Genomic DNA, 27,604 nt, shown 5'->3' on the forward strand with positions numbered 1-27,604 from the left:
ACATGTGGAATGCACACATGGTTGAATCACATTTTCCCGTCCCCTTTTAAGTTAGTCATGGCAATGTGCCTGACTCTGGCTAATAAAATGTGAAAAGTGGCATGTATCAGTTCTAGGTAAAAGCTTAAAAACCAGTACATACATTTACTAAGTTAATTTCTCCTTGTCATGGTGAATAAGCAAACATGTGCTGAGATGGATGAGATGAAGCCTCTGATACTAAGATGTGTGACTAAGTATCCCATATCTTGGGACTTTTTTTTGAGACAGAGTCCTACTGTCTCCCAAGCTGGAGTGCAGTGGCACGATCTCAGCTCACTGCAACCTCTGCCTCCCAAGTTCAAGAGATTCTCATGCCTCAGCCTCCCAAGTAACTGGGACTACAGGCATGTACCAAGACACCCAGCTAATTTTTGTATCTTTTAGTAGAGATGGGGTTTCACCATGTTGGCCAGGCTGGTCTCGAACTCCTGGCCTCAAATGATCTGCCCACCTTGGCCTCCCAAAGTGCTCTGATTACAGGCGTGAGCCACCACACCCAGCCCATATCTTGGGGCTTTTAAAAATGAACAGAACCTGGCCGAGTGCGGTGTTTACCACTTCCTACTGTCTCCCATAATGAGAGCCTTAAAATGCTATAAAGGAGTCAAAATAAAGCAAAAACCTGGAAAAGAAAAGAAGCATCTATAATATGGCCTCAGCATACATAACTCTTAATACCTGTCAAAACACACGATACAGCTAAACAACACAGGGATCATCTCACAATATGCACAAAGAAGTGTGAAGAGAACTAAACATGAGCATCATGAGACCTATAAGATTTTATCCAGGCTCTGCCACCCACTGCCTGAGTAACCCTGGCCAGCGTGATAAGCGGTCAGTTTCTGGGATCCCTCAACACTTGGATATAAGGAAATATGAACTCCTTATCTAAGAGATAAGCTATATGATAGATCTGAGCATTTATTAATTAATTCATTATTCTAATCAACGAATAGTTATTGATCATCTACTAAGTGTCAGGGAATGTAATGCACAGTGACACAGGGATGAACAAGAAAGGCAAGTTCCTACTCCCATGTAGCTTACATTTACCATGGGAGATAGAGAACAGCAAATTGTTAAACAAGTTAATCTTATAAAATGCAAATAGTGATAACTGCTTTGAAACAAACAGATGTGGTAAGTGTGATGGGGGAATGGTACTTTTAGTTTGAGTGGTCAGAGAGGCATCCTTGTGGAAGCGATGCCAAGTTTGGGCTGAAATATGATTTACACAAAAGAACCAACCCCCTGAGGATCTCGAGTGTTCTAGGTAGAAAGGCAAGTGCAAAGGCCCTGAGGTATAGAAGGGCATAAAGAGCTTGGGGAAGAGTGGTAGGAGATGAGTCAGAGAGACAGCAGGGTTAAATCATGCAGGCTTTTGTAAGCAATAAGGAGTTTGGAGGCTCATGGAGATTTTGAATCAGAAGCATGTTATAATTTAATTTATGATTTATGTTTCAAAGATAATCACAATGTAACCATCCAACAGGTTCACCTTGCCTGCTGTCTAGACAGGGCAAATTTATCAAGACAGGGGAATTGCAATAGAGAATGCGTAATTCGTGCAGAGCCAGCTGTATGGGAGACTAGAGTTTTAATATTACTCAAAACAGTCTCCCTGAGAATTCGGGGATTAGAGTTTTTAAGGATAATTTTGGGGTGGGGGCAGTGAGTCAGGAGTGTTGACTGGCTGGGTCGGAGACGAAATCATAGGGAGCCAAATCTGTTCTTTTACCCTGAGTCAGTTCCTGGGTGGGGGCCATAAGATCAGACAACTCAGTTTATCCTATCTGGGTGGTGCCAGCCGATCCATCAAGTACAGAGTCTGTAAAATATCTCAAACACTGACCTTAAGTTTTACAATAGTGATGTTATCCCCTGGAGCAATTTGAGGAGAGTAGCCTCCGGATGCATGTCTCCTAAACCATAATTTCTAATCTTGTGGCAATTTGTTAGTCCTACAATGGCAGTCTAGTTCTTACCCAAGAAGGGTGTTTGTTTTGGGAAAGGGCTATTATTATCTTTGTTTTAAACTATAAACTAAGTTCCTCCAAAAGTTAGTTCAGCCTATGCCCAGGAATGAACAAGGATAACTTGGAGGTTAGAAGTAAAATGGAGTTGGTTAGGTCAGATCTCTTTCACTGTCTCAGTCACAATTTTGCAATGGTAGTTCCACCAACTGCTATATGGGAAGGAATGAGTTTGGAGGCAATTTCAAAAGTCTAGTTAAGAAACTGTACAGGTGGCAACAGAAAATAGGGTCAGAAAGTTCATGAATATACTTTGGAAAACAAGTCAAAAGAACCAACTGACGAGTTGGATGTGGCAAGTTAAAGACTGAATCAAGGGTAATGGAAGATGATGTCATTTGGTAAAATAGGGAAAACCAAGGAGGAACAGATTTGGGGATGGAAATGAGCAATTGTGTTTTTGAACACATTGAATTGATATACCTACCAGGCAGAATTTTTAGGAAGAATAAATTCAGTAGGGTGCGGTGGCTCACGCCTGTAATCCCAGCACTTTGGGAGGTTGAGGCGGGTGGATCACCTGAGGTCAGGAGTTCAAGACCAGCCTGGCCAACATGGTGAAACCCCATCTTTACTAAAAAATACAAAAATTAGCCAGGCATGGTGGTGTACCCCTGTAACCTCAGTTACTTGGGAGGCTAAGGCACAAGAATCGCTTGAACCGGGAGGTGGAGGTTGTGGTGAGCCGAGATTGCACCACTACCCTCCAGCCTGGGCCACAGAAAGAGACTCTGTCTCAAAAAAAAAAAAAAAAAAAAAAAAGAATAAATGAGATAACATTTTAAATGTTTAAATTTTTGTTTAATTGCAATTTAATTTGTAAATTCTTTGTTTAATTGCATTTTCCTAATACATAATCAGTACTCAAAAAACAATTATTTTCTTTCCAAATTTGCTAAATTTCTTAAAGCCAGGTGCCCTAATTTGAAAAAGGGACCATATCAATCTTACAGATTCATAGTGTGACTTAATTGACTTAATATATGTAAATAAAGGTTATTAATAATAACTAATGTATATATAGGTCTTACCATGTTCTAAGCACTCTTTTAAGTGTATTTAATTAACCAATTGAAGCCAACAACTCTATAAGTATAACTGCCATTATAAAATTATAACTGAAACAGTGAAAGAGATCCTACCTAACCAACTCCATCTGGCTTCTAACTTCCAAGCTATTCTTGTTCATTCCTGGGCATCCATGAAACCAATTTTGGGAGGAGCCTAGTTTATAGTTTAACTTTGAAACTTTGATCTCTGGCCGGGTGCAGTGGCTCACATCTGTAATCCCAGCACTTTGGGAGGCTGAGGCGGGCAGATCACTTGAGTCCAGGAGTTTGAGACCAGCCTGGGAAACATAGCAAAACTCTGTCTCTACAAAAATTACAAAAAATAGCCGAGCATGGTGGAGTGTGCCTGTAATCCCAGCTACTCAGGAGGCTGAGGTGGGAGGATCACTTGAGCCTGGGAGGCCTAGGTTGCAGTGAGCAGAGATGTCACCAGTGCAATCCAGCCTGGGGGACAAAGTCTCAAAAAAAAAAAAAAAAGAAAAGAAAAATCAAATAGTACCTCTTTTGTTTAATTGCATTTTCCTGATTACAAATGACAGAACCAAATTTATTTATTTATTTATTTATTTTTGAGACAGAGTTTTGCTTTGTTGCCCAGGCTGGAGTACAGTGGTGCAATCTCGGCTCACTGCAACCTCCGCCTCCCAGGTTCAAGCAATTCTCCTGCCTCAGCCTCCAGGTAGCTGGGATTACAGACACATGCCACCATGCCCAGCCAATTTTTGTATTTTTTGTAGAAACGGGGTTTCACCATGTTGGCCAGGCTGGTCTTGAACTCCTGACCTCATGATCCGCCTACCTCAGCCTTCCAAAGTGCTGGGATTATAGGCATGAGCCACTGCGCCCGGCCCAACACTTCCATTCCCCCCTTCATAATATAGGTAAATGTGCTGATAAAATGTTTTAAAAAAATTGATTAAAAATAGAAGTCCACAACTGTAAATTAACGAAATATGAGCTTTGTCCTTTGTTATATGTTTACCCATTCAACTACTACACATTGAACTGATATTTGCCAGGCCTGGTTTACAAAGATGACTAAGATATTGTGTGGAGACAAAAATGAATCCAGCTAATTATAAGGCAGTGAGCTGACTGCTATAATAGACAGGTTCACAATGCATGCTTGGAAAAACAGCATTCATCCTTCAAGAGTCCTTCATATTTCTGCAAAGTAATAACAACTAGCATTGATTACTTGTTCCGACCTATTCACTGTGCTAAATGTATCACATGAATGATCTCAACTGATCTTCACAACAACCTTAAGAGGTAGTTCTTATTATTTTCTCCATTTCATAGATGAAGGAACTGAGGCAGAGAGAAGAAGTTAAGTAGTTTTTTTAGGGTTGTGGCAGGACTGGGATTTGAAGACAAGCAATCTGATTTCAGAGCCTGTGATCTTAGGTACTTATGCAATTCCACCTCCTGAATCTATTCTGTTTACCTCCCCTTCCTCTTTCCATGCAAAAGCAGAAGACAGTATTTTGTGGTATCATAGCATCCTAGGAATACCTCTATTGGAGATTCTCCTGTTTTGGAAGGCAGCTATGCTCACTACTATACCACCAACACTATTCTACTGTTTTGAACTATTATGTTCCAGTGACTGTCTCCTTTAGAAAAGGATTGCATTATTCTTTTTTAGACTGCATAGCAAGTAGCAGGTGTTCAATAATGTCACCAAGGATAAAATAAGTGATTAAAAATGTGATTATTTCAACCACCTTGAAGGAGGACAAACTGTTCATGGCAAGCAAGCAGGCCAGGCTGTAAAAGATGCATTTGTTCTTGTTCAAGAGGCCTCCTGGAGCCTGGGATACCTAGAAAGCAGATATCAACGGAAGGGTTGGAGGGGAGAGGTGAAAGGACTAGCAGAAAGAGAGGCAAGGACTGCTGGAGTTGACAGATTTTCTTTCCTGTATGCGATGGGATGGATTTGAAGGACAGTTATCTGTAGGAAATTCATAGACTGCTCTACATTGTTCTCACACTTAAAAATGTAACTAGCTGGGCGCGGTGGCTCATGCCTATAATTCCCAGCACTTTGGGAGGTCGAGGCGGGTGGATCACCTCAGGTTAGGATTTCAAGATCGGCCTGGCCAATGTGGTGAAACCCCATCTCTACTAAAAATACAAAAATTAACCAGGTTTAGTGGTGCGAGCCTGTAATCCCAGCTACTCGGGAGGCTGAGGCAAGAGAATCGCTTGAACTCAGGAGGTGGAAGTTGCAGTGAGCCCAGGTCTTGCCACCGCACTCCAGCCTGGGCAACAGAGCGAGACTCCTGCTCAAACAAACAAACAAAAAAAGAAGTGTCTAACCTTAGTATGGCTTAAGTACATCAAAAATAGTTTTTTGATGCACCCAGGAGCAGAACTCTAGAGAATTTTTTCAAAAGTAACTTTTAAAGAAAATGTCAGCCCTTTATAAAATATCTGCCCAGGTAACTTGGAAACCCTTTCTTTGAGAAAATGAACCACATCCAACATGTACTGAGATCATCAAGTGCACTTTAAGCTCATTTTTGCTGGAAGGGAAATCTCACTTGTACCCTTCTTCAAAACAAACATGTGTACACTCTGGTCTAACTTTTTGCTGCTGTTACCATTAATTTTTTTTTTCCTTTGTGAAGGGAATAGAATTTTATCTGTATTATTTGTAAGGGCTTTTTTTCCCCTGAGATAAATGTGACCTATGTCAGGAACTAGAGTTAATCTGGCCTAACATGGAACAACGAGGGCTGGGGCTCAGAGGCATAAGGGACTTTATTTGTTCCTAAGATCAGTGCTTGAGATATTTTGCAGATGCTGAACCTGATGAATCACCTGGCACCACCCAGATCGATTAACTGGCTCATCTGATCTTGTAGCCCCCACCCAGGAACTGACTCAGTACCAGAGGACAGCTTCCATTCCCTATGATTTCATCTCCTGCCTAACCAATCACCACTCCTGACTCCCTGGCTTCCCCCAACCAACAAGTTGTCCTTAAAAACTCTGATCCCCAAATGCTCAGGGAGCCTACTTTGAGTAATAATAAAACTCCAGTCTCCTGCACAGCCTGCTCTGCATAAATTACTCTTTCTCTATTGTGATTCCCCTGTCTTGATAAACTGGCTCTGTCTAGACATCAGGCAAGATGAATCCACTGGGCAGTTACAACTTTAGAATCCTCCCAAGGTGGGAGGATCATTTGAGGACAGGAGTTCGAGACCAGCCTGGGAAACATGGCAAGACCCCATCTCTACTAAATAAATTAATGTGTTGGCAGGACCTTCTGGAAGCTTTAGAGAAAAATCAATTTCCTTGCCTTTCTAGCTTCTACAGGCCGCCTACATTCCTTGGCTAAGGCCTTCTTCCACCTTCAAAACTAGCAATGGCTAGTCAAGTCTTTCTTGTGCTGCATCAGTTGGCCACCGACTCTTCTTCTGCCTCTCTCCTCCACTTTTTTTGTAATTTTTAATTTTGATTTTTTTTTGAAACAGAGTCTCACTCTGTTGCCCAGGCTGGAGTGCAATGGCGCAATCTTGGCTCGCTGCAACTTCCACCTCCAAGGTTCAAGTGATTCTCCCACCTCAGCCTCCCAAGTAGCTGGGCTTACAGGTGTGTGCTACCACACCTGGCTAATTTATATATATATATACACACACACACACACACACACACATATACACACACACATACACACACACACACACATATATATATATATTTTTTTTCTTTTTGAGACCAAGTTTCACTCTTGTTGCACAGGCTGGAGTGCAATGGTGCAATCTCGGCTCACCGCAACCTTCACCTCCTGGGTTCAATCTATTCTCCTGCCTCAGCCTCCCGAGTAGGTGGGATTACAGGCATGCGCCACCACACTTGGCTAATTTCATATTTTTAGTAGAGACGGGGTTTCTCCATGTTGGTCAGGGTGGTCTCAAACTCCCAACCTCAGGTGATCCACCCATCTCGGCTTCCCAAAGTGCTGGGATTACAGGAGTGAGCCACCGCACCCGGACAATTTTTATATTTTTAGTAGAGATGGGTCTTCACCATGTTGGCCAGGCTGATCTCAAATTCCTGACCTCAGGTGATCTGCCTGCCTGGGCCTCCAAAAGTGCTGGGATTACAGGCGTGATCCACCACACCCAGCCATAAACACATCTTTAAAAGTGCAAGAGGTCGGACGGTCAGGAGTTTGAGACCAGCCTGGCCAACATGGCGACACCCTGTCTCTACTAAAACTACAAAAATTAGCCAGGCATGGTGGTGCGCGCCTATAGTCCCAGCTACTTAGGAGGAGGCTGAGGTGGGAGAATTGCTTGAATCTGGGAGGCAGAGGTTCAGTAAGCTGAGATTGCACCACTGCACTCCAGCCTGGGCGACAGAGCGAGACTCTATCTCAAAAAAAAAAAATGTGTTCACATTGAGCCCACCCAGATAATTCAAATTAATTTCCCTCTTTTAAGGACAAATGATTAGCAACTTTAATTCTATCTGCAACCTTAATTCTCCTTTTCCATGTAATATAACATATTCACAGGTTCCGGGGATTCAGCATGTGCTTATCTTTGGTGCGTAATTATTCTGCCTATCACAACTTCCAAAGTTGAACTATATTGTGCAAGATGGACATTCAAGCTACCAACAATGTTGAAAGCTTAGATTTGTTCAGGACATTTATAGTCATTACACATTCTTTATGCCTGAAAGGTAAACCTTGTACAGAAAGCATGAATAAATAAATTGGTATACTTTTTGTAGGATTCTTGGCTCAGGGCCAAAGGAGCTTTACCGTACTTCTTAGATTCTCACACATAAAAAACAAAAACAAACAAACAAAAAACCAAGCCAGGCACAGTGGCTCATGCTTGTAATGTAATGCCAACACTTTGGGAGGCCAAGGTGGGTGGATCGTTTAAGCCCAGCAGCCTGGGCAACATGGCAAAACTCTGTCTCTACAAAAAATACAAAAACTAGCTAGGCATGGTGGCACGTGCCTAGATTCTTAGATTCTCAAGAGAATCTCGAACTCCTTACCTCAGGTGATCCACCTGCCTTGGCCTCCCAAAGAGCTGGGATTACAGGTGTGAGCCACCATGCCTGGGCCCTTTTAAAGTTTTTTGTTTGTTTAGAGACAGTCTAGTTCTGTCACCCAGGTTGAAGTGCAGTGGTGAGATCATGGCTTAATGCAGCCTCCAACTCCTTAACTCAAAGTATCCTCCCACGTCAGCCTATGAAGTAGCTTGTACAACTGGCATGCACCACCATACACAGCTATTTATTTCTATTTTTGTAGAGGCAAGGTCTCGCTAGGCTGCCCAAGTCTCCAACTCCTAGGCTCATGTGATTCCCCCACCTTGGCCTCCCAAAATGCTAGGATTATAGGCATGAGCCACCTTGCCCAGTCTAAAGTTTAAAAAAACATTTAGTAAAGGAAATTTAAATTAAAAAAAAAAATTAGTTCAAGGCCAGGTGCGGTGGCTTACGTCTGTAGTGGATCACTTGAGCCCAGGAGTTTGAGAATAGCTTGGGCAACACTGCAAGATCCTGTCTCTACAAAAATTTTTTTAAAAATTAGCCGGCTGTGATGGCATGAGCCTGTAGTCCCAGCTACTTGGGAGGCTGAAGTGGGAGGATGGCTTGAGCCCTGGAGGTTGAGGTGGCAGTGAGCCGTGATGGTGCCACTGCACTCCAGCCTGGATGACAGAGTGAGACTGTCTCCAAAAGAACTGTTTTAGTTCAAGAGAATGGAAACAATGGTAGTGAGGAAAAGCAATGTTGTACCCCGAACTTTTCCTCAATAAAGAAGAAAACAAATTGGCACAGTTATATTAGTTCACAAAGGTATTCCGAGTAGAAAAAAAAATCTTTTTTTTTTTTCATTTAATTTTATTCTTTTCTAACAGACTCGTTCAAAAGAAGCCATGACTCTCTCAGCAAAACAGCTCCATCAAGCGTCTCGCCAACCTCTCCCTTGAGGCCCAGTCAAGGGAATGAAAAAAGGAGGCTAGACACCTGCCCCCAACGGAAAAACCAAGAACACACCTGGAGAGCAGCTCAGACAAAGGGAGCCGGGCGGGGAAAACAGTAATTGGAGAGGAGACCGTGCTTCCAGTCTGTTGCTGGTTTACAAGGTAAATCTATTCCTGGAGGAAAGGGGTACAGGGGCAGGACGCGAAAACCCGGGACAGGCTGTGGCAGGCCCGACGTCTTTCAGGCCCAGCTCCTAGCGTCCACGCCCCTCCTTCCAAGACATTTCCCAGCAGGCCCTGCGCCCAGTTTGGATCAAGTGAGCCGCCTGAGATTGCCAAGCGTCCGGTGCGCATCTCATTAACGCATCTGCTTATTCATCTATTTATTCTTTGTGGGGGGAGGGGATGGAAGGAACGGCGTCTCACTCATTCTGTGTCGCTCAGGCTGGAGTGCGGGTGGCTAGATCTCAGCTCGCTGCAACCTCCGCCTCCCAGGTTCAAGTGATTCTTGTGCCTCAGCCTCCCAAGTAGTTGGGATTACAGGTGCACGCCACCACGCCCGGGTAATTTTTGTATTTTTGGTAGAGACGGCGTTTCACCATGTTGGTCAGGCTGGTCTTGAACCCCTGACCCCCAATGATCCATCCACCTTGGCCTCCCAAAGTGTAAGGATTACAGGCGTGAGCCACGGCGCCTGGCCTTATGCATTTATTCTTATTGAGCACCTAACATGCTGTAAGCATCAGGGGCAAAAAAGTAAATGAGACATAACAGCACTTAACACACAGCATTTATTTGCATGGGTGTTGGCTTTCTAGCCCTCCAGCAACTGCTTCTAGGTAGGGGCCCTCTTTCGTTTTTGCATCCTCCGAGTCTAGCACAGTGCCTGGCACTGACTGGGTGATTTGTTAACAAAGGAACAACTTTAAAACGTGTTTTTGATAGGGAGCTCGGTTCTCAAACCTGTAGCCCTACGTGGGGGTAGGGGAGGCGGGAGAATGGGGTGGACAGGCAGACACAAGGAGAATGGGAAACGTGTTTGTATTAGGAGTGCTCACAGCAATCCACAGCTTCCCTGTGTTCCTCGTTCTCAAATGATAATAGGGGAGTGGAGGGCGGGGTGGGGCAGCCCTCCCCGCGCGCAGGAGGGCTGGGTTTGGGAGCCTCAGCCGGGAGTTCTCACTGCGCTCCGGAGCCCGCCTGCCCACCCGCGCCGCTCACCAGGTCAATGGCCACGACGTCCCGCAGAGCCACTACCCGCCGGATGGACTTGGGTGGGTTCTCGGTTAGGTAGATGAGCCGGTCGCTCAGCACCACGTACTTGAGGGTGTGGTTCTCCGAGTTGGACACCACGATGCATGGCTCATAGGCGCGGACCGCGTCGTAGACCTCGGGCGGCAGATGCCGCCGCAGGAACACATCCAGGCGGCTGTTCGTGCGAGCGGGGAAGCCGGACTGCAAGGGGCAGGCCATGCGCGGCGCCCGCAGCGGGGCGGAGTGCTGGGACTCGAGGCCCTCAGCTCGCCCTCTGTCCCCTCCCCCGCGCTGGAACCCGCGCGCCACAAAGCCGCCGGCCCCGCGTCGCCTCCTCTCCCAGGCGTGGGGACCCAGGCCGCAACTGTAGGAATCGACGCCAGGTCGGCTTCCCTGGAGCGCCCTCCCCAGCCCTGTCCAGCCTCCCGATCTTTGTCCTAACCTCAGACGGCGATGGGCGGGGCAAGACGCTGGTCCTTTAGGCCTGGGTTGATGGGCACCTCTGGCTAAACACCATGAAGTCCCCTGCCACCGAAGGGCGGTGGATTTTTAGGGTCTCTCCCGCCCGCCCCTCATGCCAGCCCCCACCACTGCCTACTCTGTTGCGGATCACACCATCCCATACAAACTTTATTGGTAATGGAAGCCAGTTTCAATCTGGTTTCCTGTTAGAAACTTGAAAGAGTTGAATTTACCGATTTATTTTTAACCCTAGAAACCTATTATTACCAATCACACAGATCTAGCTTTTGGTTATGACATGGCCTGGCACAGCTTTCTGATGCTGTTGGAGTGTAAACATAGGTCTTCTTTCTCCAACCAGTGAGAAAGGTGTTTTTGTTTTGTTTTGTTTTTGTTTTTGACGGAGTTTTGCTCTGTTGCCCAGGCTGGAGTGCAATGGCGCGATCTTGGCTCACCACAACCTCCGCCTCCCGGGTTCAAGCGATTCTCCTACCTCAGCCTCCCGAGTAGCTGAAATTACAGGCATGCGCCACCATGCCCAGCTAATTTTATATATTTTAGTAGAGACGGGGTTTCTCCATGTTGGTCAGGCTGGTCTCCAACACTTGACCTCAGGTAATCCACCCGCCTCGGCCTCCCAAAGTGCTGGGATTACAGGCCTAAGAGACCTTGCCCAGTCTTTGAGAAAGGGATTCTTAACATGAATTGATGTGAGCATACCCAAACCTACCTAAGGAATATGGTTTTGTTTCCAATGCCCAGGGCAATCTATACAGAAGAATGAGTGGGTGAAGCTGGCATCTTGAAAAGTTGAAGCTGATAGACTGAAGAATGCTGATTACATAGCCCTGAGGCTGCAGAAAAGTAAGTATTCCTTAGTTTTTACAGGCCAAGAGTAATTTATTAATTAGGTTAGAGAGATGAGAAGGGCACAACAGAAATGCTCTAGGTCAGAAGTTCCATTTTTTATTTCGAATCCTAGAAAAGTTATTCTCTTCCCCTCCCCATTGACCCAAAAACCTGATAATGAAACCATATCATTCACTGCTGTAGCTGCCAGCAACCCTGAATCAAATTTGATATTCTTTATATTCTCCCTTTCTACATATTTTACTATTGTACACTGTATGTTATAAGCAACTTCAAATCCCTTGTGGAAAGAAGGTATAAATATATTACAATCTGGCTGGGTGCGATGGCTCACACCTATCCCAGCACTTTGGGAGGCCGAGGTGGGCGGATCACAAGGTCAGGAGATCGAGACCATCCTGGCTAACACGGTGAAATGCCGTCTCTACTAAAAATACAAAAAATTAGCCGGGCATGGTGGTGGGCGCCTGTAGTCTCAGCTACTCGGGAGGCTGAGGCAGGAGAATGGCGTGAACCAGGGAGGCAGAGCTTGTAGTGAGCCGAGATCATGCCACTGCACTCCAGCCTGGGTGACAGAGCGAGACTCCGTCTCAAAAAAAAAAAAAAAAATATATATATATATATATATATATAAAACAATCGATAAACAGATATTGTAGACTACACTGGTACAAAGGGAAAGATAAATGTTTGGGTCTGGCTAAACTGTTTTTTTTTTTTTTTTTTAGACAGAGTCTTGTTCTGTCACCCAGGCTGGAGTGCAGTGGCATGATATCGGCTCACTGCAGCCTCTGCCTCCTGGGTTCAAGTCATTCTCCTGCCACAGCCTCCCAAGTAGCTTGAACTACAGGTGTGCACCACCATGCCCAGCTGATTTTTTTTCTGTGTGTATTTTTAGTACAGACGGGATTTCACCATGTTGGCCATGGCTTGTCTCCTGACCTCAAGTGATCTGCCTGCCTCGAACTCCCAAAGTGCTGAGAATACAGGAATGAGCCACCACCATGTCAGCGTCTGGCTAGACTTAAGTCTAAGATCACATTAAGGGACTCAAGTGAGTAAAGAGAAGTGCCACTTGCTGGCAAAATTTTAAATGACCTACTAGTTAAAGTTTGCTTAGGATCTCATTACATATCTGAGCCTTCCTAACTTCATAACTGGATGAAAAATGAATGAACTACACCATCCGTAGCAACCTTTATTGACAAAAGATGCCGCATGGTTATTTCCTCCAAAATAAAGACTACTCATTATCTAAACCACTCTAAATAGAGTTTGTTGCTTCAAACCAACAGAAAGGCAAAGGTCCTTCACCTCTGCTGAATAGCCACACCTCACAAAAGCAGTTGAAAGGCGAATGACTACAACATCAGAGGTGGAAAGTGAGGCCATGTAAGGGAAAGGCCTTACCTTAGTCTGCTATTTTGTGTCTCTCAGGCTTCCTAGTTCATACCCACTTCCCAAGACTAAAACAGAATGACTGGACCAGGACCAAAAAAGACAGCATACTTGATCTATCTGCCAAGAAGCCCATCTTGAATAAGCTTTTGGTGACAAGTGCACTAAGCTTAGCAAATGTTAAAATGAAGCACAGGCTGGCTGTATTGGCTCATGCCTCTAATCCCAGCACTTTGGGAGGCCGAGGCGGGTGAATCAGTTGAGGTCAAGAGTATGAGACCAACCTGGCCAACATGGTGAAACCCTGTCTCTACTAAAATTACAAAAAATTAGTTGGGTGTGGTGACACACACCTGTAATCCTGGCTACTCGGGAGGCTGAGGCAGGAGAATTGCTTGAACCCAGGAGGTGGAGGTTGCAGTGAGCTGAGATTGCCCTACTGCACTCTGGCCTGGGCGACACAGCAAGACTCTGTATCAAAAATTTAAATAAATAAATAAATAAATAAATAAATAAATAAAATGAAGCACAGAAAGAAGGGAATTTGACTGGGAGATTGGTGGTTAAGCTGACTTCAGTTAAACTTTTAACTTTGTGGCACACAGAGAAGGCAATACAATGGTTTCCAGGCACCGTATCGCAGGGTTGCCAAGGTAACAGCAAAATTTCTATTGCAGGAAAAGGATTTAAATATATAGGAAAGATCACTAGATTTGGAGTCAGGAGAACTAGATTAGGGCACTAACTCTGTTATCTATCAGACTTTTGGAAAGTCAGTCACAACCTTTCCAAGCCTCAGTTTCCTGATCTGTAAAATGTGAGGATCTATGTGATGAATTATGAACTCTATGAGCACTATAGACATATGAAGCATTCACATTCCCTTATCTTTTGGTAAGCTTTACATCAATCCACGGCCCATAGCCCACATGCAGCCCAGGAAGGCTTTAAATGTGGCCCAACACAAATTCAAAAACGTCTTAAAACATGATGAGTTTTTTTGCGATTTTTTTTTTTTTTTTAGCTCATCAGCTACCATTAGTGTTAGTATATTTATATGTGGCCCAAGACAATTCTTCTTCCAGTGTGGCCCAGGGAAGCCAAAAGCCAAAAGCCTGGATACCCCTGTTTTACATGGTTAACCCAAATTCACCAAAGATAGGTACTCACTCCTTATCTTGTAAGTTCATCCAAACTCAAGAAACATTTGGCAACAGAGTGACTCTGTCTTAAAAAAGAAAGAAAGAAAGAAAGAAAGAATAAGTTCAACAAGTATGTGATTTCCTGTCACATATATGGTCATTCTGTTCCTTATCTACAAGGTAATATTAAATTATTCTTATTGGATACAAGTCTAACTTTCTGAGATTGACCCAAGGCAAATTTTACCTTTTTGGGGTCACGTTTTTAGTGGAGAAGTGACCAGTAGGTTAAGCCATGAGAACCATGTAAGGATTCCACACTAGAAGTACCCTTCAGTGGTTCTAGGGACCCCAGGTGTTCCCATTCCCCCAACTTGAAACTAAAGACAGTACACACAGTAAGATATTTAGAATATGTGGCATATAAATAGAACCTGACCTTTTTCCTTTTTTTTTTCTTGAGAAGGAGTTTTCGCTCTATCACCCTGGCTGAAGTGCAGTGGCACAATCTCGGCTCACTGCAACCTCCACCTCCCAGGTTCAAGCAATTCTCCTGCCTCAGCCTCCTCAGTAGCTGGGATTACAGGCACCCACCACCACACCCGGCGAACTTTTGTATTTTTAGTAGAGATGGGGTGTCACAATGTTGGCCATGCAGGTCTTGAACTCCTGACCTCGTGATCTGCCTACCTCGGCCTCCCAAAGTGCTGGGATTACAGGCATGAGCCACCACGCCCGGCCTAGAACCTGACTTTTTAAAGGTGTCTCATTTAGGAATCTCTTAGTGCTTCAACTTAGTTTTTTTTTTTTTTCCGAGACAGAATTTCACTCTTGTTGCCCAGGCTGGAGTGCAATGGCACGATCTTGGCTCACTGCAACCTCTGGCTCACTGCAACCTCCGCCTCCCCAGTTGAAGCGATTCTCCTGCCTCAGCCGCACAAGTAGCTGGGATTACAAGCATGCACCACCACACCTGGCTAATTTTTGTATTTTTAGTAGAGATGGGGCTTCTCCATGTTGGCCAGGCTGTTCTCGAACTCCCCACCTCAGGTGATCCACCTGCTTTGGCTTCCCAGAGTGCTGGGATTACAGGCGTGAGCCACCGCGCCCAGCCCTGTACTTATTATTAGTGGATACTGATAATTTAAATATCTACTATTAGTAATCAGATGACATACAAAGGAAAGACATCATTGTTATAAAAACCAGACAAATGATCTGGATTCATGTTTTCTTTCACTGAATAATACTCCAATGCTCTATTCTGCCTCTCAGGCTTCCTGCTGCACATGTACTTCCTGTAAGAGGAATTAATGGTTGGAGTAGGACCAATAAAGCAGCATTCCTGACCTGTTTTCCAACTTCTTTCTCTGCCAAGAAGCCCATTATGCATAAGCTCTTGGTGACAATGGCGTTCAGTTTAAAGAACATTGAGATGAAACACACAAAGAGAATTTGACACAGAACTCAGTGGCTATCAGCTCATAATTATGTTCTTTTTGGTTCAACTCAATACATTTCACAGATATTTACTGAGAAATATTTATTACCCATAAACAGAATCAAGATAACACTTACTTTCAATCTTTAAAAATTGTCTAGTTTTGGCCGGGAGTGGTGGCTCATGCCTGTAATCTTAATACCTTGGGAGGCCAAGGCAGGTGGATCACGAGGTCAAGAGATCGAGACCATCCTGGCCAACATGGTGAAACTCCGTCTCTACTAAAAATACAAAAATTAGCTGGGCGTGGTGGTGCGCAACTGTAGTCCCTGCTACTCAGGAGGCCCAGGCAGGAGATCTGCTTGAACCGGAAGGCAGAGGTTGCAGTGAGCCAAGATCGCACCACTACCACTGTACTCCGGCCTGGTGACAGAGCAAAACTCTACCTCAAAATAATAATAATAATAATAATAATAATTGTCTAGTTTTTTCTCAGGCAGCCAAGAAGATGGTGGACATTGAGACTGAGCATGCCTATCACAAGCAGCTGACCATTGTTCAAAGCAAGAAGAGGATCCTGCTAAAGGAAACTGGCAAGCTAGGCTTCAGGATGTCCAAAGAGACTATTGAGGGCATCTACACTGACAAGGAATGCCTGTTCACTGGTAACATCTCCACTGAGGGCAGATCCTGTCTGGCATGGTGACCAAGATGAAGATGCAGAGGACCACTGTCATCCACAGAGACTATCTCTACTACATCCGCAAGTACAATTGCTTCGAGAAGTACCACAAGAACATGTCCATGCACCTGTTCCCCTGCTTCGGGATGTCCAGATCAGCGACATTGTCATGCTGGATAAGTGCCGGTCCCTGAGCAAGACAGTGAACTTCAACGTGCTCAAGGTCACCAAGGCTGCAGACATCAAGAAACAATTCCATAAGTTCTGAGGCTGAATGTCTTCCCACTCCCTGAAATGAAATAAAGTTATTTTCTCATTCATACATACAAAATATGACTAATAGGTAAGATAACCACACAAACTTAATACACAACAAAAACATATTAAAACATATTAATGCAATTAGAGATTTAAAAAAAAAAAAAAAAAAAAAAAGCAAGCTGTGTCAAAGATATGATCAAGCACAAGCCTGGCTGAGGAAATCTGGAAAGACCTCATGAGGGAGGTAACATTCAATAAATGGTCAAAGAGTGAATGAAACAATTTCTTTTTTTCCTTTTATTATAGGCAGTTTTTAAATTTTTTGGCCAGTTGTAGTGGCTAACACCTGTAATCCCAACAATTTGGGAGGCCGAGGCAGGTGGCTAGCTTGAGCTCACGAATTCAAGACCAGCCTGGGCAACACAGTGAGACCCCATCTTTACTAAAAATACAAAAAAGTTAGCTGGGCATGGTGGTGCCCACCTGTAGTCCCAGCTATTCCAGAGGCTGAGGAGGGAGGATTGCTTGAACCCAGGAGGCAGACGTTGCAATGAGCAGAGATTGAACCACTGCACTCCACCCTGGGTGACAAAGCAAGACCCTGTCTCAAAAAAAAAAAAAAAAAAGTTTTTTTTTTTTTTTAATTTTCTGATTATCAAAGTAGTATATGATCACTGTACAGAACTTTTTCCTTTTTTTTTTTTGGAGACAGAGTCTCCCTCTATCACTCAGACTGGAGTGCAGTGGCGTGATCTCGGCTCTCTGCAACCTCTGCCTCTTGGGTTCCAGCAATTCTCTGTCTCAGCCTCCCGAGTTAGCTAGGATTACAGGCACCTGCCACCATGTGCAGCTAATTTTTGTATTTTTAGTAGTGATGGGGTTTCACCATCTTGGCCAGGCTGGTCTTTAACTCCTGACCTCGTGATCCACCTGCCTCAACCTCCCAAAGTGCTGGGATTACAGGCATGAGCCACCACGCCCAGCTGAGAATTTTTTTAAATCCAAAAACTTATAGAAAAGAAATGTCTGGAAGCCCACGATCAAGGTGCTGGCAGATCCAGTGTCTTGTGAGGGCCTAATTTCTGGTTTGAAGATGGCTGGCTGTCTTCTCCTTGTATCCTCACATGGTGGAGAGTGAGCTCTCTAGCTCCTCTTACAAGGGGACTAACCCTATTCATGAGGGCTCCACTCTCATGACCTGATTACTTCTCAAAGGCCTCCCCTCCAGATACCATACAGGGAGTTAGGGTTTCAACGTATAAATTTTGGGGAGACACAAACATTTAATCCATTAGGCATGTTAGAGTTGAGGTGCTGGTGAGACACATGGGTATCTGCGAATGCAAGTTGGCAGTACAGAATAATAGGACCAGAAGTACAGAACTGGAGATCATCTTCATGGAATTGAGTGTTGAAACTGCAGAAATAGATAATTGCTAGGGGAGCAAGTGCAGGCAAAAGAAAACCGGATGGCTAAGAACAAAGGCCTGGGAAAGAAAACATGCTAAGGGAGCAAAAGGATATGGTGAGGAAGACAAAGAGGAATGGTCAAAAAAGTAATAGGAGTTTAAGAATAATATAGAGTCAGAAGTCAAAAGAGAAGAGAATTCTGAAGAGGAAGGAAATAGTCAACAGAGAAATTGAAAGAAAAGAATAAATGAATAAAAATAGTCCCACAACTGGAAAATTTGTAGGAGTTTTAGTTGAGTGACTTCGGAGTGAAAAACCAGATTACAATAAGTGAAGGAAAGGAAGAGTACGTACAGGAAACAAATGTGGTGTACTGGAGGCAAGAAATCTTGAATCAAGAGTCCAAGGTTCTAGTCTACCATTTACCAGTTATGTAACTTGGGATACATTCCTTAAAATAGATCTACCTTAGTTTCCTCATCTGTAAATTTAAAATGGTGATGATGATACCTGCTCCATCCCTACAATGTGAGACGAACAAATTAGAAGATACATGGAGGCACGGTGAAAACCATACTGGAACAACACATACAAATATTATCTATCGTCATTCTTTCAAGTACTTCAGCAATTGAAAGAAAAGGGAGACATGGGAGAGGTACAAATAAGGTTTTGTCATTGGAAGAAAGGGCCTTCTGAGCATATTTATAGGAAGAACAGACTTAGTACTATAGTTCTACACTGTCATCAATCCTAATGGACCTTCATCTGAGAGACAGGTTAGTGGCACACACTCTAGAGTCAGACTATGTATGTTTCAATCCCAGCTCTTTTTTTTTAGTTTTTTTCTTTGTATTTCAATGACTACAAATGAATCCCATTCAGCTTCTTAACTTCTATGCAATCCAGTTTCCTTGTCTATAAAATGGGGATAATAATAGTATGCCTCCATAGAGTTGTTGTGAGGATTAATGTATAAACACTTAAAACTGTGTTTTACGACTAGGTGCGGTGGCTCATGCCTGTAATCCCAGCACTTTAGGAGGCCAAGGCTGGAGGATCACTTGAGGTCAGGAGTTCGAGATCAGCCTGACCAACATAGAGAAACCCCGTCTTTACTAAAAATACAAAATTGGCCAGGCGTGGTGGCACATCCCTGTAGTCCCAGCTACTCGGGAGGTTGAGGCAGGAGAATTGCTGGAACCTGGGAGGCAGAAGTTGCAATGAGCCGAGATCGTGCCATTGCACTCCAGCCTGGGCAACAAGAGCAAAACTCTGAAACAAACAAACAAACAAAAACTGGGTTTGGTACACATGCTCAAAAATGTTGGCAATTAATACATAAAAGTATTGTCATATGCAAGCATACATGCTTTATGTTAAAATTGAAACTACCATTCCAAAATTATAACCAAGACAGTGAAAGAGATCTGATCTAACCAACTCCATTTTGCTTCTAAACTCCAAGCTGTCCTTGTTCATTCCTGGGCATAGGCTGAACTAACTTTGGGAGGAACTTAGAGTTTAAAACAAAGACAATAACAGCCTCTTCCCAAAACACCCTTCTTACCTGAGGACTAGACTACCTTTGTAGGACTAACAAATTAGCCATAAGATTAGAAATTATTGTTTAGGAGTCATGGGGCTGGAGGCTACAAGATTCTGATCCTCCCCAAATTGTTCCTGGGGATAACATCGCTATTGTAAAACCTAGGATCAGTGCTTGAGATATTTTGCAGACCCTGTACTTGATAGATCAGCTGGCACCACCCAGATCAATAAACTGGGTCATCTGATCTTGTGGCTGCCACCCAGGAACTGACTCTGTGCAGGAGGACAGCTTCTACTCAAAGTTCAAATAATATGATTTCATCTCTGATCTAACCAATCAGCACTCTTGATTTACTGACCTTCCCTCACCCATCAAATCATCCTTAAACACTCTGATCCCTGGATGCTCAGGGAGACTGATTTGAATAATAATAAAACTCAGTCTCCCATATGGGGAGCTCTATGTGAATTACTCTTTCTCTATTGAGATTCCCCTGTCTTGATAAATTGGCTCTGTCTAGGCAGCAGGAAACCTGTTGGGCGGTTACAAAAGGAGACTTTTGGGCAGTTACAAAATGATAGTGTTATTTGTCAACACGTTGATGAGTAGCATTTTCATCTGAGATGAGAAACTGCCCATCCCTTCATGGATGGAGGAGGCAGAATATGGAATGGTCAAATGTAATACCTCTCTCAGGTCCTCTTCGGTTGGATTCCACCAAGTGCTTCTTCATTTGTTCTTTTTGTTGTTGTTGTTGTTGTTGAGCTAAAGTCTCACTCTGTTGCCTAAGCTGGAGTACAGTGGTGCGATCTCAGCCCACTGCAACCTCCACCTCCTGGTTCAAGCAATTCTCCTGCCTCAGCCTCCCGAGTAGCTGGGACTACAGGCATGTGCCACCATGCCCAGCTAATTTTTGTATTTTTAGTAGAGGCAAGGTTTCACTATGTTGGCCAAGCTGGTCTTGAACTCCTGACCTCCTGAACTGCCCATTTCAGCCTCCCAAAGTGCCGGGATTACAGGTGTGCATCACAGCATCCAGCTTTTTTTTTTTTTTTGAGACAGAGTCTCACTCTGTTGCTCAAGTTGGAGTGCAGTGGCGCGATCTCAGCTCACTGCAACCTCCCAGGTTCAAGCAATTATCCTGCCTCAGCTTCCCAAGTAACTGGGACTATAGGCATGCGCCACCATGCCACCATGCCCGGCTAATTTTTTTTGTATTTTTAGTAGAGACATGGTTTTACTATGTTGGCCAGGCTGGTCTCGATCTCTTGACCTTGTGATTCACCTGCCTCAGCCTCTCAAAGTGCCGGGATTACAGGCATGAGCCACCGCGCCCGGTCTCTTTATTTGTTCTGAAATAATATGTGTTTACAAAATTGAAAGAGATTTCTACAGTTCCAGGTATTTCAACTACCATATATGGAAGAGCTAATGTTAGTAGATAAACGGTAGATAAACTGAAGATAGGCTTTGTATGACATTCAACATAAGAAGTAACCACAAAATGAATTCCAAACAAAACAGCAAGTAAAGACAGCTATAATACAATAGATTGAATTGGCATATTCTTTAGGATGAGACCTGGAATATGCTGAACATACAGACTGCAGAGGCACTCAGCCCAAGATTAGTATTGAGCCTTCATACTTGATAGTTGACCATCACAGCTAATATAAGAATTCATGCAATGATTCAGTTATTGAGTTGTAACTAGCAGGCTGGCACTGTCCTAGACTCGGAAGATACACTGAAATAGGTAGGGCAGAAATCCTAGCCTGAGAATTTTTTTCTTAGAAAGGAACATTTAATAGCAACTTGTGAATAGAAGCCATGTCTGTGTCTCTAGCAACAGTGAAACAAGACGGTAGATCCCCTCGCCATTAACCCCCATATGGAAAGGGTATATGTAATTCAGAAGGGATGTGTATTAGTCTGTTGTCACACTGCTATAAAGGACTGCCTGGGACTGGGTAATTTATAAATGAAAGAGATTTAATTGACTCACAGTACCTCAGGGCTGAGGATGCCTCAGGAAACTTACAATCATAGCAGAAGGGGAAGCAAACATGTCCTTCTTCACATGGCGGCAGGAGAGAGAAGAATGAGTGCCCAGCAAAGGGGGAAGTCCCCTATAAAACCATCAGATCTCATGAAAACTCACTATCACGAGAACAGGATGGGGGAAACAACCCCCATGATTCAATTCTCTCCACCTGATCCCTCCCACAACCTGAGGGGATTATGGGAATTACAATTCAAGATGAGATTTGGGTGGAGACACAGCCAAACCACATCAGGATGTGTAGACAACAGAAGCACAATAACATCAAGGTTGTTTTGACCTAAAGGCAGGATTTACAGTATGTGCTCTCACACAACTTGAAATCTTAAGAGGACTTCCGGGAACAGGGGTTAATCAGAAGCCAACATGGCAGATTAGTACCAAAGATGGAGTTACTTTAGCCTCCAGATTCCATCCATCAATCCAGCTCTTACAGTCGCACTCGCCCTCCTATTTGGAGATGGTCCCTGAGCTTTTAGGGAGGGTGGTTTCATATGATATAGCTTTAGCAGCAGCAACCTAGTAGTGGAAAACAGATTGGACCCAGAGAGATTCCAAATGAAGGAGATTCACAGGCTTTGTTGAATTATCTCTCGTCTTGAGAATACCATGACTTTGGTTTTCTCAGAAGTAGAACAAGAGATACCTAGCATTAATAATTTGAATAGTAGAAACATAGTGCATGCAAGGATTACAATCAAAAGAAAATTTGTATGACAGAACAACAACAAAGAACCTATTTCATTAGGAAGCCAACTGAAAGCCGTGTGAAAAAAATTAAGGCCTGACACAGGGACTCACACCCGTAATTCCAACACTTTGGGAGGCTGAGGTGGGAGGTTCATTTGACCCTCGGAGTTAGAGATCAGCCTGGGCAACACAGCAAGTCCCCATCTCTACGAAAACAAAACTAGCCAGGTATGGTGGCGTGCACCTGTAGTCCCAGCTCCTTGGGCAGCTGAGGCAGGAGGATTGCTTGAGACTGGGAGGTCAAGGCTGCAGTGAGCTATGACCACTGTATTCCAGACTGGGTAACAGAGCGAGACCCTTTCTTAAAAAAAAAAAAAAAAAAATCAAAACCCAGTTCTCCTTTAGCTACATCTTGTAGCCACTAGCCTGACATTTTAAACACATAAATTAGAAACATGATGCAAGAGTGATTCAAGGTATTTTATATAGGAAATGCCTGGTATAGTGTCTTGTCCAGCTATATAAATGTAGCCGTGAAACTGTTACATTAGTTTTATTCTATGCTCTTACCATCCCTCCCTCTCCAAATTTTGTTTGTAGTCTGGAGCAGCAACCTAGTCTGTATTTCGTACATATTGAATAATCAACAATGAAATGTAAATATTGAGCACATTGTGTGTCAAACACATGTATTAACTCAAACCTCACAGAAACCCTTTGAGGGCGGTACTATTACAATCCCCATTTTACATACTAGTAAACTGAAGCATGGATAGATAAAGTAAAGTGCTTGTGGTCAACTAGTAAGGAGGCGGCCTGGCAGTCAAGTCGAGGCAGCCTAAGCCTACGCTGCCTCTATATTGCATTAATACATTAATAAATCTGTGACCAAATAAATGAAGTGACATTTAGTGGCATCGAAAGAACCCGTGAGTAGGACTTCCTAAGAATGCTCTCCTTCTTTTGATGGACAAAATTTTAGTCTGTTTAAGATAAATTTTGGGCCGGACACGGTGGCTCACGCCTGTAATCCCAGTACGTTGGGAGGCCAAGGCAGGCGATCACTTGATGTCAGGAGTTCGAGACCAGCGTGACCAACATGGTGAAACCCCGTCTCTAAGAAAAATACAAAAATTAGCCGGGCGTGGTGGAGCGCACCTGTCATCCCAGCTACTCAGGAGGCTGATGCAGGAGAACTGCTTGAACCCCGGAGGCGGAGGTTGCAGTGAGCCAAGATCTCGCCATTGCACCCCAACCTGGGCGACAGAGCGAGAATCCGTCTCAAAGAATAACTAAATAAATAAATACATAAATTTTGAAAAACTGTCAGCACTCACCAGCAGATCTTTACACTGCTGGAATCGGGACACTTGGGGCCGTAGACAAGCAATTAAACTGACTCACACGTGGTTAGAACCACGTCATCTTGATTCGTGAATCCGTACTCTTAACTACTAGAAGCCTTTGTGGAACGCACGGGGCGAACCTGACGCTTGAGCTCTGACACCAGACAGACACAGTCGGGGATTCAAGAGCTGGGTAGGGACTCCCGTGCCGGACGCCTCATCCCGGCATGCACCTCAAGCCCCGACGACCACGCCTTCCGGCGAGCGCCAGGGAGCGCGTGTGCACCTCGCCGCCCGGAAGCGCCGCCCGCTCGCTGCATGCTGGGAGTTGTAGGCCTCCAGCCCCAGCCCGCGGGCTGCCGCCCGCACTCTCCATGAGACTGCTGGCGCCGGCGCCCGCCCGCGCGGCACCGACGCGAGGAGCGCGCTTCGCGCTGACTCAGCGGCGGCGGCGGCGGCGTTAGCCGGCCCTCGCGCTCTTTCCCTTCTTGGGGCGCCGACCCCGCCCGCTTGCTTGCTTGCTTGCCTGCCTGCCTGCCTGCCCGCCCGGCGCCACGCAAGAGAAGGTGCCAGGGGACGCGGAGCGACTAGAGGCGCGCGGTCCCGGCCACCTCCGTCTCTGGCGTTGGCGCTGCGGCCGTGGCGGAGGACTACGGCGACGAGGACGAGGGCCGCTCTTCGAGCTCTCTGCGTGCCGCGCCGCTCCGCTCCGCTGGCTGACCATCTGGAGTGCAGGCTGGGAGGCGGGATGGAGTGATAGGGAAGGTGACTCGGGGATCGGGGGCGGCGGGACCCGGCCGGATTTGGTCCGCGTGAGGCTTCGAGGAAGTTGGCCGGGGCGGACCGGCCCGGGGGAGTCCCGACGCCCGGGAGGGTGCAGGCTTGGGACCCTCCATGGCGGTGCACCTCCAGGCTGGGCGGACCGGGTGGGGGTGGGTACGATCCGGGGCCGCCGCCGAGGAGCGCGTCCCGAGTGCGTGGCCGCCAGTTGCCTGATGTTTCATCACCCGAATTGCCACGAGGCTTCCTTTAGGGGAGGGATCGGGGGAGGGATGGGAGCAAGGCTAGCCGAGGAGGGTCGGCATCGCCTGTGGTTCCCAAGCCCGTTAGTCATCGTTGTAGCCTTATCAACTGTGGAGACCTCAAACTTGATTCTTTCCCCACTCCTGGACAAAAAGGAGGAAAAGTGTTATTTCTGTGCAGTAATTGGCCAGCACGGACGCTCCATTTCTTCTCAAATCTTCCTCACTATCCTGCAGGACTAGAGAAGCATGAGGTTTTCCTGTAACCAGAAAAACGAGTACTTTTTGAAAGTGCTGATTAGTTGTGGCGGGCGGGGGTTGGGGGAGAGTTAAGTTTTATTAAACCGACTTGTCAGCGTGGTGTTAAAAGGCTAGAAAGATTCAGTCGTAGTCTTTGAAACAGTCTTCAGTAGGTGTAGAGGAATTTTCCAAATTGTTTGATTCTTAATGGCTGTCCAGGAAAAGTTAAGGCTTAATATTTCAAGTATGTTGCTCGCCTTCCCCCAGAACTTTTGCACGATGCATAATTGTTTACCGTATTGAAACAAATTTTTGGGGTTTTTTTTTTTTTTTTTTTTTTTTTTTTTTTTGAGACGGAGTCTCGTTCTGTCGCCCAGGCTGCAGTGCAGTGATGCCATCTCGGCCGACTGCAACCTGTGCCTTCCAGGTTCAAGTGATTCTACTGCCTCAGCCTCCCGAGTAGCTCTGTTACAGGCGCGCGCTGCCACACCTGGCTACTTTTTGTATTTTTCGTGGAGGCGGTGTTTCACCGTGTTAGCCAGGATGGTCTCGATCTGCTGACCTCGTGATCCACCCGCCTGGGCTTCCCAAAAGTGCCGGGATTACAGGCGTGAACCACCGTGCCCGGCCTTCCACTGCATATTGGTCGTCCAAGTGCCTTCTCTGTGGAGGATTCTTTTTGTAGTGACAACTGTAACTAGTTTGTTTCCTTGGGTTTATTGGCTGTTTTCCTTAGGGCCGCTTGATTTTTCTCCCGATAGCTTCAGAGTGACTTGACCAAGCCTAAGCCTTTTTTTTTTTTTTTTTTGACACGGTGTCTCACTCTCTCCCAGGCTGGAGTGCAATGGCACTATCTCCGCTCACTGCAACTCTGCCTACCAGGTTCAAGCGATTCTCCTGCCTCAGCCTCCCGAATAGCTGGGCTTACAGTCATGTGCCACCACACCCGGCTAATTTTTGTATTTTTAGTAGAGTCGGGGTTTCTCCATATTGGTCAGGCTGGTCTGGAACTCCGTACACCTCAGGTGATCCCTCCCCCGCTCGGCCTTCCTAAGTGCTGGGATTACAGGCATGAGCCACCCTGCCCGGCCAGCATTTTTTTAAAAAAGCCCCAGCAAATTCAAGGAAGCTTTTATTGGACTTCTCAATTTGGGATTCTTAGAAACTCCGAAATTGTTTTTTCCCTCTGTGTGCATTTTTCAGGGGAATAGACATCAGATTTTCTTAACATTTAGGGAGAGCGAAGGGAACCAGTGCCTTTCTTTGTGTTTTTCTATCTTTTAAAAATGCTGATCTACTAGTAAAAGAATGCCCCAAGTAGTTTCCATCCCCCATGTTCCTGCCTCTAATTATAAACAACCTATTGAGGGCTCACTATGTGCCAGCCATGCTCTGCATACCTTATCTCTTTGAAGCCTTTACAACTTTATGAGGCAGATGGTCTTTTTCCCATGTCATAGAAAGGGTTCTCTTAGGTTTTGTAAGTTGTCCAAGTGGCCCCAATTTAAAAATGACAAGATGGGGATATAAACCCAGGTCTTTGAAATCCAAAACCTATGCTCTACTATGTCCTAGGGACATAGTGATGGATAGTGAAGACAGTCCTTGTCCTTTAAGATTATGAGAGATGGCCGAGTGGCTCACACCTGTAATCCCAGCACTTTGGGAGGCTGAGGCAGGCAGATCACCTGAGGTTAGGGGTTTGAGACCAGCCTGGGCAACATGGCGAAACCCCATCTCTACTAAAAGCTACAAAAATTAGCCAGGTGTGGTGGCTCACCCCTGTAATCCCAGCTATTCGGGAGGCTGAGGCAGAAGAATCACTTGAACCCGGGAGCCAGAGGCTGCAGTGAGTGGAGATTGTGCCACTACACTCCACCCTGGGCGACAGAGTGAGACTGTCTCAAAAAAAAAAAAAAAAAAAGATTAGTGAGAGAAAACTAGTAAGCTGGCAGTGACAACATAGCAGTGCTTAGGATGGGGCATGTAATCCAATTTGGGAGAGTTGGACAATAGGGGTCAAATAAGTGTTCCTGAAAGAGATGGCTTCTATGTTGAATTTCAAAGAACAGCAGGGGTTAACCTACTAACAAGAAGAAAGAGCAGTGTGCAAAGACGAAATGTAGAATACCATTGGAGAACTGCCATGTGGTTCACTAGCACTGGCCTTGCTGACATGGGGTGCAGAATAGTGAGTCATTCAGAAGTGTTTGGATCATAATCTGAAGGCAGCAGGGAGTTACACTGCCTTGAAGTCTGCAAGTATGATATGAACCATAAGAGAAAGGGCTGAGCTGTCTTCAAAGCTCTCAGTCCATATCCTGAGTTACTTGATTCAGGCAGGCTCAGAGGAAAATAGAAAAGCATGTTGTAGGTATCCTGTAACCTGGATCTGAGCCTGGCTTTGCTATTCCCTTAAAAGGCTTTTCTCCCCTACCCCCAACCCAATTAGTCTTTTGGCGTCTTTGGTTATTATAATTGAAATGAAATACCCCACAGCCTTTTTTTGTTTTCTTTGAGACAGTCCCTCTGTCGCCCAGGCTGGAGTGCAGTGGCATGATCTCAGCTCACTGCAACCGCCACCTCCTGGGTTCAAGCCATTCTCCTGCCTCAGCCTCCCAAGTAGCTGGGATTACAGGTGTGTGCCACCATGCTCCGCTA

At 45.2% G+C, this 27,604-nt stretch overlaps 3 protein-coding genes and 1 pseudogene across 5 annotated transcripts in view; 2 read left to right on the forward strand and 2 right to left on the reverse strand.

Moving 5' to 3' along the window:
* C11H12orf56 (chromosome 11 C12orf56 homolog) overlaps positions 1-10,853 on the reverse strand; it is a 115,892-nt gene extending 105,039 nt beyond the window's left edge. The window contains exon 1 of the mRNA XM_037996845.2: positions 10,333-10,853. Coding sequence (XP_037852773.1) covers positions 10,333-10,584 — 252 coding nt within the window. The 5' untranslated portion in view covers positions 10,585-10,853. The remainder of the gene's footprint in view (positions 1-10,332) is intronic.
* Positions 10,854-11,241: 388 nt separating this feature from the next.
* Positions 11,242-16,646, forward strand: LOC103238641 (small ribosomal subunit protein uS17-like; annotated as a pseudogene).
* LOC140712819 (uncharacterized) lies at positions 14,403-27,121 on the reverse strand. The gene is made up of 3 exons (XM_073021307.1): positions 27,075-27,121; positions 23,673-24,708; positions 14,403-16,649 (listed from the first exon to the last, which is right to left on the reverse strand). Exons 1-2 carry the CDS (start codon positions 27,119-27,121, stop codon positions 23,916-23,918), a joined length of 840 nt encoding a protein of 279 aa, XP_072877408.1. The 3' UTR covers positions 14,403-16,649; positions 23,673-23,915.
* The window catches only part of XPOT (exportin for tRNA), a 47,002-nt gene continuing 43,741 nt past the window's right edge, over positions 24,344-27,604 (forward strand). For 2 of the 3 annotated variants that reach the window (XM_073020913.1, XM_008003897.3), the window contains exon 1: positions 24,344-24,446. Coding sequence is in view for 1 of the 3 variants with exons in the window: in XM_073020912.1 (XP_072877013.1) it covers positions 27,500-27,581 (82 nt within the window). In the remaining 2 variants the exon portion in view is untranslated. Of the gene's footprint in view, positions 24,447-25,755; positions 27,582-27,604 lie in introns of those variants that run through there. The other variant, XM_073020912.1, reaches the window with a different exon arrangement.

Source organism: Chlorocebus sabaeus, chromosome 11 (assembly GCF_047675955.1).
Source record: "Chlorocebus sabaeus isolate Y175 chromosome 11, mChlSab1.0.hap1, whole genome shotgun sequence".
Lineage (NCBI taxonomy): Eukaryota > Metazoa > Chordata > Mammalia > Primates > Cercopithecidae > Chlorocebus > Chlorocebus sabaeus.

Bases quoted from the DNA above. Each gene is read 5' to 3' on its own strand.
- LOC140712819 (XM_073021307.1), bottom strand. From the start codon at position 27,121: ATGTCAGCAAGGCCAGTGCTAGTGAACCACATGGCAGTTCTCCAATG. The intron at 24,709-27,074 runs GTATTCTACATT...CCTCCCCTAAAG, and splicing joins CACATGGCAGTTCTCCAATG to GAAGCCTCGTGGCAATTCGG.